Source organism: Engystomops pustulosus, chromosome 6 (genome assembly GCF_040894005.1).
Source record: "Engystomops pustulosus chromosome 6, aEngPut4.maternal, whole genome shotgun sequence".
Classification (NCBI taxonomy): Eukaryota; Metazoa; Chordata; class Amphibia; order Anura; family Leptodactylidae; genus Engystomops; species Engystomops pustulosus.
Genome location: NC_092416.1, coordinates 74,358,658 through 74,381,206, shown reverse-complemented (window position 1 = coordinate 74,381,206; position 22,549 = coordinate 74,358,658). Strand labels below are relative to the sequence as shown.

Genomic DNA, 22,549 nt, shown 5'->3' with positions numbered 1-22,549 from the left:
CATCACTGTCCTATCCTATGCTATGTGTATGGACAATGGAGATTTCGGTTTCTCCTAGGGGTGTTTCACACATTCGCATAGTAACAGAACACATATTAAAAATGCCAGACTGAAGACTTTGTATCCATAATCTTGCACAGTTTTTTTGGATGGAAGAGACAGTCTGGCAGTAAGTGCATTATGATTGTACTGGAATCACTCATCTAGGTCTCTGACTAGATGGCGCTAGTATTGTCAGACTGTGTTGGGAAGCTCTAGCTATGACTATGTAGATACATGGTGGAGCTATAGAAGGTGGTATTCCTATTATGCCAATGCAGACAATAGAATTTCTATAAGAGGCAGTGACTTCTCTTCACCGCTAGTTGGCGCAGGCGCATGAGGAAACGAATTGGAAAATGTCATTACCATTGTGCAGCTTGTACTGTGACATGTTAGACGAGCCCTCCAAACCGGCAGGTGGCGCTGCGTACCCTACTGCTTCCGCATAGCTTTTGCGCGCCTGGCTGGAATGGACACGTCACTCCTCACCACTCAACCTAACGTGGCCTCGCTTCTAGCGCCGTTGTGACAGTCTCACTAGAAAGCCCCGCCTTCATAGTGACGCCAGATGTGAACAACCAATTAACAAATGCCCCTTCGGCTTTCCACAGCCAACCTTGTTTGTTTTACCCAATGCGAATATCTGTGCTAGCGGCGCTGGCCAATGTCCTATTGGAGCCGGGCTAGAGGAGGGTCCTGGTGACTGTCAGGGTAGGTTGAGAAAGTGTGGGGAGTTTGATGGGGAGAGTGAGGAGAGAGGAGCGGCCGCTGCCAGGTGAGAGCAGGGAGTGGGGAAGGCTGGAGGGCGGCCGCCACTGTACACCGGCTACATGTCTGCCTGCAGAGCTCTGCACCTAGTGCTACTGTGTGCGGCCAGTGCGCACCTCTATGTAATCACGTCCATGTATACGTGTGCATACACGCATCCGTGTATTCATTATAACCGTGTGCTGTGTATACTCTCTGCTTGGTCTCCATAGTTTATTATAGCAGGGGTGATCCTATACAGGTGATGGGGTAAGGCCAGACGTGATATCCTGTCACCTGTATATGCCGAGTGTAGGGAAGGGGCAGGCAATACCTGTGCATATTTATCAGGAGTCCCCCATCCTCTCATTGCCTTGATTGGCCCAATGGTGAAGTTCTAGCAAGAGTTGCCCCCTTCTCCCCATTGTTATGTGTAAAGAACTGATTTCCTTGCCCCAAAATGTCACACAATGTTTGAGACATTTGTCACATCTGTGATTCACTTATCTCCTGTGATGTTATGTTCTCATTGAGGTTCCCCTCCTACAGCAAATGCTGCTGCATTTTAAAAATTCACTTGGGGGCAAATCTAGATGGTTAAAAGGACTAAACATTCAACTTTCCCAAAAACTTTTTATAGTGTAAAAATACAAAATGTAATTATTGCATAAGATAAATTCATTTCAGATGAAGTAATGTATGCATTCAGTGGAATGGTGAGTGCAGCTCTGGAGTAATCACAATACTAGGATTGTTACAGGATAAGTAATGTACGGTATGTAATATTGTGATTGCACCAGCGGAATAGTGAGTGCAGCTCTGGAGTCTTATTTCTCAGGATTTCCATTTAGACTTTTTTTCAATTGCTTTTCCTATCCAGAGCAATGGATTGAAATTTTTAAAGAACATCTACCATCAGGATTAAGGTTTGTTAACCTTGCACACTTACATGCTGACGTGTGCCCCCCTTTTGCAGGATCTGCTCTTCTTTAAGCTTCTTAAGCCCTTGTTTTTATGACAAAAGTTCTAAAAATTATGCAAATGGCCTTGAGGGGTTACAGGCTCCGTTGACATCTAATGAACCTGGAGCCCCTCAGGCTCATTTGCATAGTTTTCAAAACCTTTTTTTCATAAATACAAGGGCTTAAGAAACTTAAAGAAGATCAGATCTTGCCACAAGGATGAAGGTTTACAGACCTTCATCCTGGTGGTAGATGGCCTTTAAGTTAAAAGTGAACCTGTCACCGGGAATGAAGTTTTTACCTGGTGATGGGATCCAATATTCTATGTTTTAGTGATTTTAATGTTGCCTGTGTCAGCATTATGTATTATTTCAGTACTTTATAAAAGTATATTTTACATCATGTGGCGCCCCGCCAGCAGTGTGTAGTGAGTCTCAAAGTGTGTGGGGGGCAATTGCAGCACCTGTGTGCCTTTGTCTCATCCCCCTCCCCTGCCAGCTCAATGCACATGACAGGAAGAGGGGGGGGGGGGAGCTTATGAAGGAGAGGACAAATATACTTGAGGAGACTGAGGGACAGGTTGCAGCTAACTGGCAGGACTCATCGCACGCTGATGGCAGGGAGCCAGGTAATGTTAAATAAAGGTGCCATATACAGAGTGCTGACAAAGGCATTTTGTAAAACGGCATAGCATATTGAGTCTACTATGACGCACATGAGACAGACAGGACGGTCACTGCATGTTGCCCTTACTGCCCAATTATTTATCTTCCACAGTTTTTATGAAAGATTGTGACTATGGTTATTGTAGTACACCACCAGTAGAAGGATTTGATTCCATTTTGGGACGTGCTGGGAGTTGTAATTTGGAGACAACTGATTTCAGAGTCACCCTGGACAGTGTTTGTACTTCCTGGTGGTCAGGGACCTTTGCTGATGACTAGTATTATTACATTACTAGTAGACATGTACCTGCTGTAGGATATCACCCATGTCTGTACTTGTTTACCAAGTATTAAAAGCTCTGGAAACCAGAGTGCATGCCGGGAAAGTGCTTCCCACAGTATCATCCGCGCCAGTTAAAAGCCTCTGTAAAGTGCAGCCATTATCTAAAAGCTCTGAATGAATGAGATCTTTCAGCCATTGACCTGTGTTTGTTTTGTGTTCACTTATAATTTATCTGCCCTATTCTCACAGGGAACAGTCCATTCGTATCTTAAATACTCTGTGATGCACTGGGCTTCTTATGTCAACTTTGCAGCAATAACCTCATACAACATCTGCACCTTACTTTGCTGAAATACCCTGTGCTGCTGTGAGCTTTGCTGTGTAAGGACAGTTTCTATGGAGTGAACAGTGTGCAGTCCTGCCTGTTGTGAACATGATTACAATATAATCCTGCTGGATGGCACCTACACACGGAGCCCAGGTCCCCACACAGTATTTGGTCTTGAAAATGCAGCTGATATGCGGTACACATTGCTGGAGACGCACAAGTGTTGTCGGCCCATAAATCCTGCACTGTGTGCTGGCTAGATTTCATGGAGCACACTCCAAGCATCATAATGATATGTGATGCAAGGAGTTGCTGCTTTCCCACAGAACAACAATGGTGTTTGCTGCATGAAATTCATCCAGCATGAAGTCTGGACGTCATGGACCAAACTAGTCAGTGGAATTAACCCATGTTCTGTGACTTCCCAATCACCCGGCCCTCTTGAAATACCTGCAGCACATGCCTCCTGCTCATTGCACTTTGTAACTTTACGATGGTAACATCCCACAAATCGCCAATGCTCTGTGCTGCTGAGGGAAGCTACACCTCCCACTGCAAACAAAATCTCTTATCTGAATATGATGTAGGATTTCCTCAGAGGTTTGCAGTTCTGGTTTTGTTTTGCCTTGCAGGTGTTTGAGTGTTGTGTGTCCCTTCCCTACATGTGAAAATGACTCGGTTAGGATTTTTGCGGCTGTCCTATGAGAAGCAGGACACTCTTCTCAAGCTCCTCATCCTGTCCATGGCCGCAATTCTCTGTAAGTACCTCTATCTGCCCATAACCCTCCCCCCAGGCCCTACATCCTACTTATACTTTTTTTAACTTTTGTCCTTTTCCCTCCTGCAGCTTTTTCCACCAGATTGTTCTCCGTCTTGAGATTTGAAAGTGTCATCCATGAGTTTGATCCGTAAGTTGTTGGTTGTGAGCACTAGGAGCAATGCAGTCAGACTAGACAAGCCAGTTTCTTTAAAGATCTGGTATAGTGTTTAAGAGCAAAAGATGAAGAAAATGAAGCTAAAGTGTTTATCCCGCACCCAAATCCCTTCTAATGTTTAGGCTGTTACCATGTTGTAATTGTAACTAAAGTACATCTTACTTATTGAAACCCAAATTTAAATTTTGGGTATAGACTAAATGCAGCATAGAACTACTCTCCAGTTAATAGATGTGGAATTTATTCCTGAACCCACTGGGACACATTTTCTAAGCGTCTTTAACCCCATAGCGCAATAAGACGTACCCTTACGTCTTACTGCACATGGGGGAGTATGAAGAGGGCTCACAGGCTGAGCCCTCTTCATACTCACCGGGCATTAGCTTCATAATGAAGCAAACGCCCGTCGCTAACACCCGCGATCGGTGCTTGCACCGATCGCGGGTGTTAACCCTTTGATTGCCGCCGGCAAAGCTGCCGGCGGCATTAAAGAGCCGGCGGCGCATGGGCGCCGCCATCTTGGCTCCGATCGTCACTCCCCGTGACGTCACCGGGGAGCGGCGATCCGTTGCCATGACAGCCTGGGATCACACAAAGATCCCAGGCTGTCATGATCGAGGCTATCTATTATAATGTGCGATCTGCACATTGTAATAGATGGTATGCAAAATCCCCATATACTGCCATACTGTAGTATGGCAGTATATGGTAGGATCAATCAGACAACCTAGGGTTAAAGTACCCTAGGGAGTCTGTAAAATAGTAAAAAAAAAAAATAAAAAAAAGTAAAAAAAAAGAAAATTATATTAAAAAAACATAAAAATTCAAATCACCCCCCTTTCCCTAGAACTGATATAAATATAAATAAACAGTAAAAATCATAAACACAATAGGTATCGCCGTGTCCGAAAATGCCCGATCTATCAAAATATAATAACCGTTTTTCACTGCGTTAAACCCCGTAGCGGAAAATAGCGCCCGAAGTCGCAAATGGCATTTTTTTGCCATTTTGAAAAATAGAAAAAATTCTATAAAAAGTGATCAAAATGTCGAACAGTCCTAAAAATAGAAGCATTGAAAACGTCACCAGAAGTCGCAAAAAATTACACCACCCACAGCTCCATACACTAAAGTATGAAAAAGTTATTCGCGCAAGAACACGGCAAAATGAAGAATTTTTTTTCTGTACAGGAGGTTTTAATTTTTGTAAATGTATGAAAACATTATAAAACCTATACAAATTTGGTATCCCCGTGATCGTATTGACCCAATGAATGAAATAGACATGTCATTTGGGGTGCACAGTGAAAGCTGTAAAAACCAAGCCCACAAGAAATGGCGCAAATGTGTTTTTTCATCATTTTCACTGCATTTAGAATTTTTTTCCCGCTTCCCAGTACACGGCATGGAATATTTAATACCATCACTACGAAGTGCAATTTGTTACGCAGAAAATAAGCCATCACACAGCTCTGTACATGGAAAAATAAAAAAGTTATAGATTTTTGAAGGTGGGGAGTGAAAAATAAAAACGCAAAAACGAAAAAGGGCCTGGTCCTTAAGGGGTTAATATTTAGTAATGTCATTTTAGAATCTGACTGGTACAGGGTGATAACTTTGGTATATATTTAGTTTGTGCTACTCCAGTTCTCCTACTGCACTTACCCCCAGGGCTGCCTGACAAACGATATGTACCACCTGGGATTATTCACTAGTTTCATCCATACAAAACTATTTTGATGGATTTTAATTTTTTCCTCCCTATTTCCAACGCTAGGTATTTCAACTATCGGACAACCAGATTCCTGGCAGAAGAAGGATTTTATAAATTCCATAACTGGTTTGATGACCGAGCATGGTATCCACTAGGAAGAATTATAGGGGGGACCATTTATCCAGGTAGGTTTTTACATTCTGGCTTTCATTATACTGAATAATATTCATTTTCCGTCAACCATGTCTTTATTAGAGTATTAGTGATTTAAATAAGGGTTTCTGATCATACAAAGGTTCTCCATATTCCATGGATTATTATTTACACTTCTTTTATATGAAGACTTGGTAATATTGCAAAATAATCGGTCTTGTCAGAACATGAGCAGTGATAATGAAGGAAGAAATCACAAGGGTACTTTCAGTTCATTAGAAATGTTATCTTCTCTCCTAGGTTTGATGATCACTTCAGCAGCATTTTACCATATTCTGCACTTTTTTCACATCACCATTGACATAAGAAATGTATGCGTGTTCCTCGCTCCTCTCTTCTCCTCCTTTACCACTATTGTCACTTACCATCTGACCAAAGAGCTCAAGGTAAGTTCCTTTTAAATATTTATTATTATTATTTATCATTATTCATTCTCTGGATTCTTTACCTTAGTCCCAGGCTGCAATGATCAGCTGTAAGGTATCTGTAATAAAGTTTAATTGATAATCCTTGTCCCCATGACGGCACAAAATGTTGAAAATCCAATTGTCACAGGGACAAATAAAAATTTTTTTTGTCAGGAGTTACAATTGTACCGACTTGCATGCTGCCTGTACATATTTTATTTTCTTTGTTTTCCTTATTTTTGTTTTGCTTTCAGTGAATAGAAACATTCTTGTTTACAATCAGGAACATGTGATGATTAGAGGGGAAAGCTCTGATATATTGTAACAAACACTGCCCCTGTCTCATTTAAGTCTGATCTGTATGTCTTCTGCACAAAAAAACTGTCAATCTATCAGGTAGAATATGTAGAACGGATGCATATGCTGCCTTTTATTAAACATATGTTCAAAATAGAATTCTTGTTTTATTATGACACATTCCCTCTAAAATGAAAGAGACCTTTAAATGGCAAGTGATTTCTTATTATGTAATTCTTTGTGTTCTTTACACTAACAGGATGCTGGTGCTGGGCTATTAGCTGCCGCAATGATTGCAGTTGTTCCTGGATATATCTCCCGTTCTGTCGCAGGATCCTATGATAATGAGGGTAAGAGGTGACCTTGAAGTTGGTCAGGACCTGTGTGTGTATTTTCTTTTTAAATGTAATGTATTTTCTCTTGTAAAATCAGGTATTGCCATCTTCTGCATGCTGCTGACATACTACATGTGGATTAAGGCAGTGAAGACGGGTTCCATCTACTGGGCAGCAATGTGTGCTCTTGCCTATTTTTACATGGTGAGTATGTTGATGTTGTTGTTATGCCTCATCCAGGGCCGGATTATAGGCGGGGCTCCCGGGGCTCGAGCCCCGGGGCCCCCACCATCTTGCCCCCCCTTGGGGCCCCCACCAGATCACACCTCCTGTGCGCCCGCGCCGCCCGCCTGAGATGCCCGCTGGAGGAGCTGCCCGCCCCCCTTGGCATGAGTGTTACTAACTCCTCCTCAACGGCCGCCATCTCCCCCCGGCACAGTTGACACCGCCTCCGGGCCCGCCCCAGCACAGGTGACACCGCCTAAACCCTGCCACAGGTGACTCTGCGCTCGCCTCTCCGCCCGCCCCCCCAGAACAGATGACCGCCTCTCGGCCCGCCCATCCCCCGGCATGCATGGCCGAGCTACCAACCCGCCCCCTCCGCCCCCCGCTAGAACAAGCAACCGCCGCGCACCCCGCCCCCCGCTAGAACTAGCACCCGCCGCGCACCCCCCCTCCGCCCCCCCGCTAGAACAAGCACCCGCCGCGCTCCCCCCCCCCCCTCCGCCCCCCGCTAGAACAAGCACCCGCCGCGCTCCCCCCCTTCGCCCCCCGCTAGAACAAGCACCCGCCGCCCCCCTACCCGGCCGGACAAGCAACCCCCCCCTCCGCTCGAACAAGCAGCAACCGACCCCCTCCCCGGCCGAACAAGCAACCGAAAGACCCACCCGCACGAACAAGCACCCTAAAAGGTAAGTATATACATATCAATTTATCTGTGTGTATATATGTGTGTATATATATATATATATATATATAGTGTATATATGTATATACAGGGCATATGTGTATATATGTATATACTGTGTATATATGCATCTACTGTGTATGTGTGTATATACTGTGTATGTGTATATATGTATCTACTGTGTATGTGTATATGTGTATATACTGTTTATTTATGTGTATATACTGTGTACATGGGTATATATGCATCTACTGTGTATGTGTGTATCTACTGTGTATGTGTATATGTGTATATACTGTTTATTTATGTGTATATACTGTGTATATGTGTATATACTGTTTATTTATGTGTATATACTGTGTATATGGGTATATATGCATTTACCGTGTATAAATATATATACTGTGTATATGGGTATATATGCATTTACCGTGTATAAATATATATACTGTGTATATGGGTATATATGCATCTACCGTGTATAAATATATATACTGTGTATATGGGTATATATGCATCTACCGTGTATAGGTGTATATACTGTATTTATACATGCATATATTTATATAAGCATATATGTGTGTATATTTATATATATATATATATATATATATATATATATATATATATATATATATATTTATTTATTTATTTATTACTGGGAATATGGTATGTATATGCTCTATATGCTGTATGTGTGTATATACTTTGAGTTTATATATACTCTGTGTATAAATGTACCGTATTTTCCGGGCCATTAGGCGCACCGGAATATAAGGCGCAACAGTCCGATGCGCCTTATATATGTAAAAATTCCATATATAAGGCGCATCGGACTATAAGGCGCAGGGTCGGGGGCGTGGCGGAGGTCCGGGGGCGGAGCGGAGACGGGACGAGACGCCGAGAAGAGACGCGGAACGCAGGGAAGGGGAGGTGGAGAATGGAATACTTACATAGGTCCCCGCTACCGGAGACAGCAGATCTCAGCGGGAACTGCAGACCACGCGGCAGAAGTTGTTCGTGCCGTGTGGTCTGCAGTTCCCGCTGGAGATCTGCTGTCTCCGGTAGCGGGGACCTATGTAAGTAGGGTCCGCTGCCCTCATATAGGGCGCACCGGACTATAAGGCGCACTTTGGATTTCCAAGGAAATCCAAGGCTTTTAAGTGCGTCTTATAGTCCGGAAAATACGGTATATGAGTGCATAAATGTGTGTATAAGTGTATACTTGTGTGTATATATGGGTGCAAGTATACGAGTGTAGAACTTTATTTGTGTGTATATAAAGGTATATAAAGGTGTGTATATATCAGTGTGTAATTGTATAAACATGTCTGTATAAGGGAACATGTATGGGGGACGTATATCTGGCCGCAAATTTGCTACCTGATACACTTCCCTCATAGGCATCTATAGTGCTTTGGTATGGTGAGCACAACGAGTACTCACTGTTTCGTGCTGCGGCCGCAAAAGAGATAGAGCGTGCTCTATCTATGGCCGTAAGAACGACCACGTAGCTCTATTCTCTATGGAGACGGGAGGGGTGAGCTGCGATCTTCTCTCCACAATGCCCGACGTGTGCCTGCCAGGCTATAGTCAGCGGTGTTACTGAGGGGGAGGCAGCTGTATGTAGCTGTGTTACTGAGGGCGAGGCGGCTGTATGTAGCTGTGTTACTGAGGGCGAGGCGGCTGTATGTAGCTGTGTTACTGGGGCCAAGGCGGCTGTGTGTAGCTGTGTTACTGGGGATGAGGCGGCTGTATGTAGCTGTGTTACTGGGGACGAGGCGGTTGTATGTAGCGGTGTTACTGGGGACGAGGCGGCTGTATGTAGCTGTGTTACTGGGGGTGAGGCGGCTGTATGTAGCTGTGTTACTGGGGGCGAGGCGGCTGTATGTAGCTGTGTTACTGGGGATGAGGCGGCTGTGTGTAGATGTGTTACTGGGGGTGAGGCGGCTGTATGTAGCTGTGTTACTGGGGGTGAGGCGGCTGTATGTAGCTGTATTACTGGGGTGAGGCGGCTGTATGTAGCTGTGTTACTGGGGTGAGGCGGCTGTATGTAGCTGTGTTACTGGGGGTGAGTCGGCTGTATGTAGCTGTGTGACTGGGGGTGAGGCGGCTGTATGTAGCTGTGTTACTGGGGGTGAGGCGGCTGTATGTAGCTGTGTGACTGGGGGTGAGGCGGCTGTATGTAGCTGTGTTACTGGGGGCGAGGCGGCTGTATGTAGCTGTGTTACTGGGGATGAGGCGGCTGTGTGTAGATGTGTTACTGGGGGTGAGGCGGCTGTATGTAGCTGTGTTACTGGGGGTGAGGCGGCTGTATGTAGCTGTGTTACTGGGGGCGAGGCGGCTGTATGTAGCTGTGTTACTGGGGGCGAGGCGGCTGTATGTAGCTTTGTTACTGGGGTGAGGCGGCTGTATGTAGCTGTGTTACTGGGGTGAGGCGGCTGTATGTAGCTGTGTTACTGGGGTGAGGCGGCTGTATGTAGCTTTGTTACTGGGGTGAGGCGGCTGTATGTAGCTTTGTTACTGGGGTGAGGCGGCTGTATGTAGCTTTGTTACTGGGGTGAGGCGGCTGTATGTAGCGGTGTTACTGGGGACGAGGCGGCTGTATGTAGCTGTGTTACTGGGGTGAGGCGGCTGTATGTAGCTGTGTTACTGGGGTGAGGCGGCTGTATGTAGCTGTGTTACTGGGGGTGAGGCGGCTGTATGTAGCTTTGTTACTGGGGTGAGGCGGCTGTATGTAGCTTTGTTACTGGGGTGAGGCGGCTGTATGTAGCGGTGTTACTGGGGACGAGGCGGCTGTATGTAGCTGTGTTACTGGGGTGAGGCGGCTGTATGTAGCTGTGTTACTGGGGTGAGGCGGCTGTATGTAGCTGTGTTACTGGGGTGAGGCGGCTGTATGTAGCTGTGTTACTGGGGTGAGGCGGCTGTATGTAGCTGTGTTACTGGGGGTGAGGCGGCTGTATGTAGCTGTGTTACTGGGGGTGAGGCGGCTGTATGTAGCTGTGTGACTGGGGGTGAGGCGGCTGTATGTAGCTGTGTGACTGGGGGTGAGGCGGCTGTATGTAGCTGTGTGACTGGGGGTGAGGCGGCTGTATGTAGCTGTGTGACTGGGGGTGAGGCGGCTGTATGTAGCTGTGTGACTGGGGGTGAGGCGGCTGTATGTAGCTGTGTGACTGGGGGTGAGGCGGCTGTATGTAGCTGTGTGACTGGGGGTGAGGCGGCTGTATGTAGCTGTGTGACTGGGGGTGAGGCGGCTGTATGTAGCTGTGTGACTGGGGGTGAGGCGGCTGTATGTAGCTGTGTGACTGGGGGTGAGGCGGCTGTATGTAGCTGTGTTACTGGGGGTGAGGCGGCTGTATGTAGCTGTGTTACTGGGGGTGAGGCGGCTGTATGTAGCTGTGTTACTGGGGGTGAGGCGGCTGTATGTAGCTGTGTTACAGCTGGGATAGTGGAAAGGAAGCAGGATGACGTGTGTGTACGCTATACTCAGTGGGGGCCTCCACCAGATTTTGCGCCCAGGGGCCCCCACCAACCTTAATCCGGCCCTGGCCTCATCACAATATGTAGCAAACGTGTTTGACTCCATTTTTGTCCCAAAGCATCTATAGCCATTCTGATTGTTTCCAGAACTACCCTCCCCAACCCTCTTCATTGCTAGTCTACTGTCATGCATGAATTTAATTATACTGCACATGAAATTATACAGAACCTTTTGAGCACAGTAAACTTTATGCCATGATCTCTGGTGACGTGGACTAATACGTGATTAGTCCTTTTTGCGCACTCCTTGGATAGTTAAATGCCCTGGAAGGGATCCTACCCCCTTAGGCATTCAGTATAAATTACACAAATTTTGAGTGGAGATTATGAATCATAAACTTTATTGCGCAAATTCAAAATTGTAACGTTTAGCTTGAAAAAAAGCCTTTGTCAAACACATTAGCTGCTCAGAATTTGTGTGCCTGAAATTTATCATTAAATACAATATGTCCTACCTATCCAATCATTGCTCGGACCTCTGTCAATGGGCAGAACAGGAGACCACACTACAACTAAGCTGCCCAATAAAAAAAAAAGTACTTCCAGAATCGGCTCTTTAATGAGCCATCTATCTATGAGTGTAGATTAAACAGGTTCCAAACTCCATTGATTTCAATGAGGCAGCTTACAAAATGGCCAACCTGAAGTCCTGTTTTTTTTTTTTTGGCAGAGGTTTGGGCAGCTTAAGTCCAGATACTGTGATACATTTATCCCTAATGGTGGTAAAGTGAATTAACCCTATTGTTCAGTCAGTCCATTCTTGTGAGTTTTATTTTTCTGAGTCCTATTTATTTTGCTTGTGTGCAGGTGTCATCCTGGGGAGGTTATGTGTTTCTGATCAATCTTATTCCTCTTCATGTCCTTGTCTTGATGCTGACTGGACGATTCTCTCATCGCATATATGTGGCGTATTGCACAGTGTATTGTTTGGGAACTATCCTGTCCATGCAGATCTCCTTTGTTGGATTCCAGGTAATGAGTCCAGAGGCAGTGTGTTGCCCCAGTCTTCCTTACATTGCAAATTGCATTGCTTCTTGGCTTCACTTCTGCATTTATGTCACACACAGCCTGTTCTGTCTTCTGAGCACATGGCAGCCTTAGGAGTATTTGGCCTCTGTCAGATCCACGCCTTTGTGGACTACCTGCGGAGCAAGTTGAATCCTCAGCAATTTGAGATCCTCTTTCGCAGCGTCATCTCTTTGGTGGGCTTCATCCTGCTCACTGTGGGAGCTGTACTTATGCTGACAGGTAATAGACTGCACTTTTGTTCCCTTACATAAAATGAGGTGTATTTTTATATTGCATTTAAAGGTAATCTACCTTCAAATACCATCATGATAAACAAGGCACTTACTCGTAGACACTTTGACAGTGATATGTTATTTATGACCTCCTTCTAACATCAACTTATACAATTATGCTAATGAGCTCTGGGGGACATTACCAGAACCCCCCGTGCTGTAGGTTCACAGGCTGTTACACTGTGCAGGAGCATGTCTCCCACTGTGTGAGATTACAGAAGCAGAGGGAGGAAGCGGTGAAAGCTAGCTGCTTTGTTTGTCATAGACAGCATTCAGAGCAATTTGCTCCCAAAGGATATATTCACACAGTGAATATTGGTACAGATTTTCCCTTCCATTGAAATCAATGGAAGGAGCATATCTCCCAATGTGTGAGATTACAGCAGCAGAGGGAGGGGGCAGAGACATCCAAACGCAGTGCGAATACAAACGCAGCAGTGTTAGAACGATTGCTTTATCGGAAACCTCCGATAACGCGATCTAAAACTGCGGCGGAGTACAGTGTAAACACCGGATCACTCTCAAAGCATGTCCGGTGTATTCATGAGGGGGTGGGATTGTTGGCAGATTTAGGGGTGGTGACTGGTGCATGACGCACGGCAGTCACTGACAGCCTATGGAGCGAGCGGGGTGGTCCGCGGAATAGGTCCCTCATGACCGCCCTCTCATGAATACACCGGTCAGCTTTGAGAGCGGTCCGGACTTTACATTGTACTCTGCAGTATTAAATAGCGTTATCAGGGTTTCTGATAACACTTTCATTCTAACACTGCTTATTTTAGTACTGCAGGTTGACATCTAGTCATTATAACACAGGAAAAAGAATTGTGGCTCAAATCTTTCAAATTTGGTGTTTATCATGCGTCACATTTATTATGCATTTTAATGGCTAGTTGGATAATTCTATTAATGGTTAGGCCAGTTCTTTTGGCACAATATATTGGTGCTAAGTTAACAAACCAAGCGGTGGGAGTTCAAAATAGTGACTACCATGGGCAGCATGTTGAGGTCATATATTGCATATACCACCATTATAAATGTATGATTTAACAAGGTTTACTCAGGAAATAACATATCTGCCTACTTTTTTGTTTATATACATAAATGTTATTTTAAAAAAAATTTTTTTTCTTTTCAGGTAAAATCTCCCCATGGACTGGCCGTTTCTATTCCCTCCTGGATCCTTCCTATGCCAAAAACAACATTCCTATAATTGCGTCCGTTTCTGAACATCAGCCCACTACCTGGTCTTCCTACTACTTTGATCTGCAGCTCCTTGTCTTCATGTTCCCAGGTCTGGTAACACTTTATTTTGAATTGATGGTCCTAAAACTACACAAAAAAAAACACGGTTCCCATCATCCCAGTCAGTGGCATGGTGGGCAGCTATGTTACGGCTGGTCATCAGAGGTTATTTAACCCCTTTGTGACCGAATATCATTGGTGCCAGGCCAATTTTTGACATTCTGCTATGCGCTTCTTTAAATGACGATATCTGTAGAAAAAGCTTCACGTATCATAACAATTTTTACTTTGTTTTTGTTTTTTTTTTCATGACATGTGAGACTTTACCTTGATAGAATAGTTTTATTTAACATTTTTTTTTTCTTTATATAATTTGCCAATAATTGACCACAAATGTGTTTTTTGTAATAAGTACAGGCAGTCCCTACTTAAGAACACCTGACTTACAGACAACCTCTAGTTACAAACGGACCTCTGGATGTTGGATTTTTACTGTAATTAAGCCTTTAGACTACAATAAACAGCTATAGCAGTTATCAAGGTGTCTGCAACTGAGCTTTATTGTTAATCCTGGTTCTTATGACAAACCAACATTTTTAAAATCCAATTGTCACAGAGACCAAAAAAAATTTGGCTGGGGTTAAAATTATAAAATATACAGTTTTGACTTGCATACAAATTCAACTTAAGAACAAACCTACAGAACCTATCCTGTACATAACCCGGGGACTGCCTGTAGTAACTTTTACCAAAATATGTTATAAATATGTACAGCATTCTTCCATCACCCTTTCCCAGGTTCAGCAGAGGGTGCATGTACTTATGCAAAGTGAATGTTTCCTGCAGTTTCTTCTATATTCTGCCTTTAGCTGACCGGCCTATTCAAATGCCTATATCTCCTGAACCCTTGCACCTAGAAACACAACATATTAAGCAGGAGAGTCTCCCCTTTAAAAGATATATGGATTGTGCATGGATGCTTAGCAGAACTGGAGATATCCCCTCTTAAAATTACAATCGGAGTGTAGAGGGTGGAGAATTGAATTTGGTTTCTGTCATGACATTTATAAACATCCTTTCTGCAAGGGTCATGTGCAAACAGGACAAATAATAGCCGTATGGCATTCGTAAAGAAGTGAGGTGAAGATGTAGCGCTATATGGGACCACCTTTCTGCTCTAACTTTATAAGATGGCAGTACATACCAGTAGGGCATATGGATTACCTTTCTAGGTGAGACAATATATTGGGGGGCATTAAGTCTTAAGAGGTATTCTTTTTATGTGGCGACAATGTGCATATTGATCACTGGGATTGTAAGTTGGTAATATCAATAAGTGCATTCTCTTAGAACTGTATGAAAAAAATTACCACAACTAATTCTCAAATCTGTTATTCCTCTCCTTGTACAGTGGGTCTCTATTACTGCTTCAGCAACCTGTCTGATGCCAGAATATTCATCATCATGTATGGAGTCACCAGCATGTACTTCTCCGCAGTCATGGTAGTGTTCATTTCCTAATCTGTCAATTTGTGTAACCGATTCATAGACAGTAGTTTATTGATGTGACTTATACTTTTATACAAAATAAAAGGGCTTGTCTACCCTTTAAATTTTTGTATTTTTTTTTGCAAAAGTTGTTGATTTCTGTCCTCCATTCATGACTAGTCACTGTGCCTGTTATTTCTGCAGCCAATCTCACATGCACTTTTATTTTCATCACTGCATTCACTAGATAAGTCAATTTGAGAAAATTGAGAACCAGCAAAATTGAAGTCAGTTTTTTTTTTTTCACAATTCAAAGCTTTTGCTAAAAAACATTGCTGAAAAGCCAATTTGATGGAATTTCAAAGCCCATTGATAGACATAGTAAAATGTCCTTTGATCTACCATGTATTACAGCTGTATTGTTTTTATAGGTGCGTCTGATGCTGGTCTTGGCTCCGGTCATGTGCATTCTGTCTGGTATTGGGGTATCTCAGGTATTATCCACATACATGAAGAACCTTGATATAAGCCGTCCTGATAAGAAGGCAAAGAAACAGCAGGATTCCACCTACCCTATCAAAAATGAGGTGAGAGATTTGTTGTTTTTTTTTTTTTAATATTGAAAACCACAGATTTTTATTTTCTAAGTGATAAATTTTATTGATCTTTTTTGTGTTCTGCCACCAGGTTGCCAGTGGAATGATTATGGTCATGGCTTTCTTCTTGGTAACTTACACATTCCATTCCACATGGGTCACCAGTGAAGCTTATTCCTCTCCCTCCATTGTACTTTCTGCTCGGGGTGGTGATGGAAGCCGTATTATTTTCGATGATTTCAGAGAGGCTTATTACTGGCTGAGACACAACACCCCTGAGGTAAACATCTTGTTCTTATCCCTAGCTTTCTATGTTAGATTTTATAGTGTATATTGATCACAGAGAGCTTCTTCTGGGCTCTAGAATAGAAGTGACTGATAATATTCTTTCTTTTTAGTGCTAGGTGCAAAAAAAACAAAAAACGTAAAACATAAAAAAAGCATAAATCTCTATCTCTACCAATATGAAGTGAATTAGGCAATCATTCTTGCACACCCCTTTTCTACTAAATATTAGTTTTTATACTGATATTCAGAAATTTCTCCTGCTCAAAGTCCTGCCTTGTCTTGTCTGCCATTGTTGTAATTCTGTATTGATTTCAGAAGCTGAGAATATGTGACATTTGATGGATAGAGATGTGGCTCATTGTAGATTGTTGTTGGTGGGCACCCTGCCCATGCCATTTTGGTTTTATTTGGATGACGACCCACCTAATAACTAAGAATAACATAGTTGTGGCTATTGGACAACAGTACAGATAATTTTGTAAAATCTCTCCTCCTTTGTTTTATCAAGGATGCCAAGGTGATGTCTTGGTGGGATTATGGATACCAGATAACAGCCATGGCCAATAGAACGATTCTTGTGGACAATAACACTTGGAATAACACGCACATTTCCAGAGTGGGCCAGGTAAGACCCCTTGACAGGTTATTTTTTCCAAGTACACTTAATATTGTTTGAAAAATGATCTGCAATCCCATACGTGGAGACAGATTTGATTATAAAGGGGAACATATTCAGCTGATCCTGCTGGCTTTATCCGGGCCAGCTAATTATCCTTGGGTATAGTGGTTTTCTGGCCCTCCCATGACCTTAAATATTGAGGGAATGAAGGACCAGTAGATGGGTGATATAGGGGTTAACCAACTTCGCTGTAATGGACTACAGTTGTACAAGCGAGGCACCAGAGCTGACGTCGGGTGGGACCATTGGGCTGAAGGGAATGTATGGCCACCACTGAAAATTGGGAAAGGTGAGTAAACTTTTGAAATGCATGCCTGATACATCATCATTCTCTTTGGCTTCAAACCCTTACAGTTTAGTGGCAGCGTCTTATTGCTTTCCTGCCATATAAAGATCCTGTATCTTCAGCTGAACTAACTATGCATGTGTATGAGTGGTTCAGGAGTAATGGCTCTGTAGGACCTTTTTGTTTTCTCTTTAACTCTCTGACATTTACAAGTTTCTGACTCCCCCTTGTGGCTAATGAGGCAAACCTTCTTTTTCCAGGCAATGGCATCCACCGAGGAAAAAGCCTATGAGATTATGAGAGAGTTGGATGTCAGTTATGTTCTTGTTATATTTGGAGGCCTGACCGGATATTCATCAGATGGTGAGAGCAGTACTTTTTGGATTTGTGATTGACACGGCTCTTCTTTATTTTGACCTTTTTGTCTTCTGGGTTTCAGATATTAACAAGTTCCTGTGGATGGTGAGAATAGGTGGCAGCACAGACACCGGTAAACACATAAAAGAACACGATTACTACACCCCCACAGGAGAGTTCCGTGTGGACAGGGAAGGCTCCCCTGTTCTTCTCAATTGCCTTATGTATAAGATGTGCTACTACCGGTTTGGACAGGTTTACACAGAAGCCAGTAAGTATTATCATGAGAAGAAATGTCATGTCTTGATTGTTCTAGAAAGATAATCTATAACTGGCTTTACTGACCAGTTATTGGATTTGTAGAGTCTTATCTGCATTAAAGGGGTATTCCCATGAAAACAAGATTCTTAATATACTCAGGATAACAAAATAACACTTTCTCTAATTCACTGTTAGTAACAAAAATACAGCATTTCACAGATATAAGTCCAACCTGTCTCTATCGGTCCTGGTGTACACAATTTCAGTTTCCTCTAGACATGACCTTTAACTTCTGACTTGGGGTTGGGCCGCCATCTTAGATTTCTGTGTGATGGCCGTGGAGTTGAGTTTCTCTCTGCTCCCTGCACTCTAGTCCCGCCCCCCTGCATTTCAGGACAGAGCTCACAAACACATACATTGAGTTTCTGCCGCCAGCATGAGGAGAGCTACAACCTTCTCGGGTGAGGGGGAAGATGGGCACATCAGGTCTAGTGTGTTGTGGAATAGCAGAGATGTAGGCTATCACATATCGCTGATGAGTTGTGACTTACCTTCTGGAAATCTCACAGTTTACACACTATCTCCGATATTTGGGATGAGACCTCTCTTCTATCCTTTGAACAGCTAAAATCCAAATACCCAAGCATGGCTTTTATAGGTTTCTACAACTGAGGCATGCAATACAGGTCCAGTTCCCTAACCTATCTGACAACCTGTCCTTGTACCCACCAATGGGAGTGATTAGGTGGCCTTATATTTAATATATATTCCCTCCTTATCCAAGCTAAAACCCAAAATACACCATGTCGTTCGTTGGAGGAGTGGAGGACTCTCATCCCTTCCTTAAGTGAGGAGGAGTATATGGTATTTTTGGCGTCACATATGTTTCTTTCACCAGCTATAAATAATAGAATGATTCAACTATATATTGTACAGCAGAGCTATCTTACACCGATCAGATTATTTAAGATTTGGCACATACACTCCCCTTCACGCCTCATATGTCAACAAACCTCATTCTTCCATATGGTCTGGGAATGTCTGACTGTACAGTCTTTCTGGACAGCACTCCTGGCCACCCTAACAGATATTACAGGTCATCCAATTGCCCTTGATCCCAAAATATACCATTTTGGACACACCACTCGAGAAGCTCTTTTTTTTTTTTATCACGCAAAAATATAGCCATTCATTGAATGGATCCCTATCTGCTAAGGGTGTCCAAATGGAAGAAACTTGTTAACTTGGTCATACCCTATGAAAAACTATGCAAGCAGAAATTTGATAAAATATGGCGCAATTGGTGTGACTCTCCTTTGTGTGACCGCTCCTAGTGCTACAACAACTGCTAGCTCTAGTGCAAAACCTCCGATAAGCTAACAAACACTGCTGCACTGTGCACTACAAACGGCGTATTCATGAGGAGGGTGGCCCCCTAAACCCGCCCCCCTTTTGTAGTTACAGTGCAGCAGTGTTTGCTAGTGTTATCGGAGGTTTCGCTAAGCAGTGTAACACTGCGGAGTCTGTTGTAGCACTGGGAGCTGCTTACTTTAGTAATTTATTGTATTAACATCACTAGGGGATTGTAACTTGAGAATTTTCTTTCATGGGAAAACCCCTTTAAGTGAAGGCAGTTCATCAAGAACAATGTTGTCACTTAATGTACAAATGCATCACTGCTAATACAGTCAATGTTCGTTTCTTTTTCTTTTCTTTTCTTTTACAAAGTTGTATTAGTGACTGCAATTTTCCTACAAGATACAGAAGCAACTTGGGGATTGACTGCCTTTAAGAAAGAGAACTTAATAACTGTTTTTCCTCTTTTTCAGAGCGTCCTCCTGGTTATGACCGAGTGAGAAACGCTGAAATTGGAAACAAAGACTTTGAGCTTGATGTTTTGGAGGAAGCCTACACCACCGAGCACTGGCTGGTTAGGATATACAAAGTAAGTATTACAAATAATCCTCTCATATACACAATCTTCTTGAAACTATTATTCATTTTGACAATGTAAGCTTCAAAACCTTCTGCAAAAGCAGTTCCATCAATGGAAAATACAGTGGGACCAATGTATCCTGCCTTGTGCACCAGTTTTTGGCGTACAAGGCATGAATACTGTGTGGAATAGTTCATTGAACAAATTTCACATTTGCATTTCTCTTAACCAAAACAAAGCATAAAAAAATGCTACAGCTTTTAATATCCTCAAAATATATCTATAAACTTTTACATGGATTTGAGATTTTCTAAATCTTTTGGAATTAAAGGGGTATTCCGGGAATATGAACGTCTGACACAAAAACCCATGATGATATAAATGAGTACAACAATACTCAATGTCATTAGTCACAAAAAAGAGCTTATGTAGTTTGATTTTACGATTTACAAAATTTATAGCCTCTCTAAAGTAGGTGGAGTTATCACTAAGATGGCTGCCACTGGAAACTACAAGTTCCATGATTCTTTAGTTCTCAGTAACTCCTCCTCCATCTTATACTCTAATCTCAGTGATGATCTAACAGACTTTCTTCCTCTGTTACCATAGTAATGATGTGTAACTGCCATCCCCACAACACTAATCACACTGGATGCACTGCAACCAACTGACTACAGCCAAACGTAGTGGTGATCACATGACCTGCCCAGGCAGGTGCAGGACATGTGATGTGGACATGTGACCAGCGGCCATCTTCTGTCCTGTGTCTGCTCCGCAATGGACCGCTCGGTGGAAATAAACGGAATGATTAAAGGGCCAGTAGCATTTTAATTCTTCATTAGTCTATGTCACCAGCGTTTTCTGCTAAGGGGAGCAAAATTTTAAATAACTAATTACATATTAGCTTATATTTTGAGTGCCCATTTGTATATGAATTATGCTGATTCCTGGAATACCCATTTAATGTTTCTAATGGCTAGAGGTCTCTAATTTTTTGGCTCCTTAATTTAAAACCTTACTGACGTGATGTAATAATATGTCACATGTTGGCTACTGGTGTATGGTTTGCTGCTCTCCGTGAAGATCTGTTACCATGACCGCCTTGGGTCATACAAAGACCTGCGTCTGTCTTGTTTTAGGCAATCTATTACAGTGTTTGATTTGCACAATTCACGCTTACGCTCAATCAGACAATATAGGGTTAAAGTACCCTAGGGGGTCTGAAAAATGTTAAAAAATAATTTTTAAAAAAAATTAAGATTACACCCCCCTTTCACTAGAAGTGATATAAATGTAACTGTAAAAATCATAAACATGTTGGGTATCGCCACGTCCCACAATGTCCCATTTATCAAAAACAAACAGAATGTTGCCTACTTTGTGCTACTTTCGCTTTTGTTTCCAAAGTTATGACCTTTTCTGTTCTGAAAGTGTTTGACAAAAATCTTTCTCACTAGAGGTGAAGTGGGCGGAGACTAGTGTCTTTCTGTCTATGCCCTCAAGCTGAGGCCAGTTAGCTTGCCTACAGATCCCATGATGCTTTGTGTTCTCTCAAAGTAATTTAGCATGAATTCCCACAAGTAAATCCGCTGAACACTTTACATACAGGATGTATATGGTGACAGGTTGGCAGCTCACATCACATGGAGGAGCAGGGAATGTGTAAGTGGTATAAATCATAAGTTAAAGGAAACCTACCACTTGTAGTGGCAGGTTTCCGATGGAAATACCGGGCACCAGCTCAGGGTGAGCTGGTGCCGGAGCTTATTTTAGTTAGTGTTTTAAACCGCGGTATTGCGGTTTAAAACACTTTTTAAACTTTATAGCCGGCGCAGGCAGGTACGCGCTCGGCGCTTACTGTGCATGCGGCTCTCATTCACTTCCTATGTAGCCGTGCGCACGGTAAGCGCCGAGCGCGTACCTGCCTGCGCCGGCTATAAAGTTTAAAAAGTGTTTTATACCGCGGTTTAAAACACTAACTAAAATAATCTCCGGCACCAGCTCACCCTGAGCTGGTGCCCGGTATTGCCATCGGAAACCTGCCACTACAAGTGGTAGGTTTCCTTTAACCAGTTACATGAAGTCTATAGCCTTTGCTATGATGGTAGATTTCCTTTAATGGGAGCTGGTATGTTCCAGTATGGAAATTATGTATTTTTATATGCAGCAAAATTGAAAGTTTGCACAACATTTTCCATCTGCTTAGCAAGTACCACCACTGCAAGGGACTACTAAAAAATTTTTTGGGTTTTGCTTTCCAACAGGTAAAAGATCTTGATAACCGGGGATTGTCACGGACATAACAATGCCTTCAGCTTTAAAATAAACAGCACTGAAAGAACCCTCGCCTGTGAACCAGATTTTTATACTGTTTCTATTGACGGGAAGAATGGAACTTTATTGGCCGTAGAACTTGCACTGTTCTCCCTTATTGGAGTTGAAATGCTTTTTATCAATGCGAATGTGTTACCAAATGATTAAAATTGTGGTTTTGACTTTACAGTGTGGTCAATTAAAGATGGGGATATAAAGCCTGTTGTTCTGTATTTATTTTAAGCCAATAATTTTGGTTTTCCCATCTTTACATATTTTGCAGGAAGAAACTGGAATTCCATGAAGTCCAAAATCTTATGTCTGCAGTAGGAACATTATAAAGGAGATTTATCACTGCTTCTATGTCAGTTTTCTAAAAGAAAACTACAATGGCGACTACATCACCTCCACGCCATATGGCGGG

The 22,549-nt window shown here is 42.9% G+C and overlaps 1 protein-coding gene across 2 annotated transcripts; it reads left to right on the top strand.

Moving 5' to 3' along the window:
• The first annotated feature begins 593 nt into the window (after window positions 1-593).
• Window positions 594-22,343, top strand: STT3A (STT3 oligosaccharyltransferase complex catalytic subunit A). 2 transcript variants are annotated; one of them, XM_072156581.1, is made up of 18 exons: window positions 594-753; window positions 3,660-3,785; window positions 3,875-3,935; window positions 5,740-5,861; window positions 6,130-6,275; window positions 6,853-6,943; window positions 7,026-7,132; window positions 12,183-12,347; window positions 12,443-12,623; window positions 13,815-13,970; window positions 15,333-15,424; window positions 15,841-15,996; window positions 16,097-16,285; window positions 16,802-16,918; window positions 17,519-17,621; window positions 17,698-17,886; window positions 19,706-19,821; window positions 22,077-22,343. In XM_072156581.1, exons 2-18 carry the CDS (start codon window positions 3,698-3,700, stop codon window positions 22,113-22,115), a joined length of 2,118 nt encoding a protein of 705 aa, XP_072012682.1. In that variant the 5' UTR covers window positions 594-753; window positions 3,660-3,697; the 3' UTR covers window positions 22,116-22,343. The 2 variants fall into 2 exon arrangements, with proteins under 2 accessions (XP_072012682.1, XP_072012681.1); XM_072156580.1 differs by having other exon boundaries at window positions 595-817.
• Window positions 22,344-22,549: the final 206 nt, after the last annotated feature.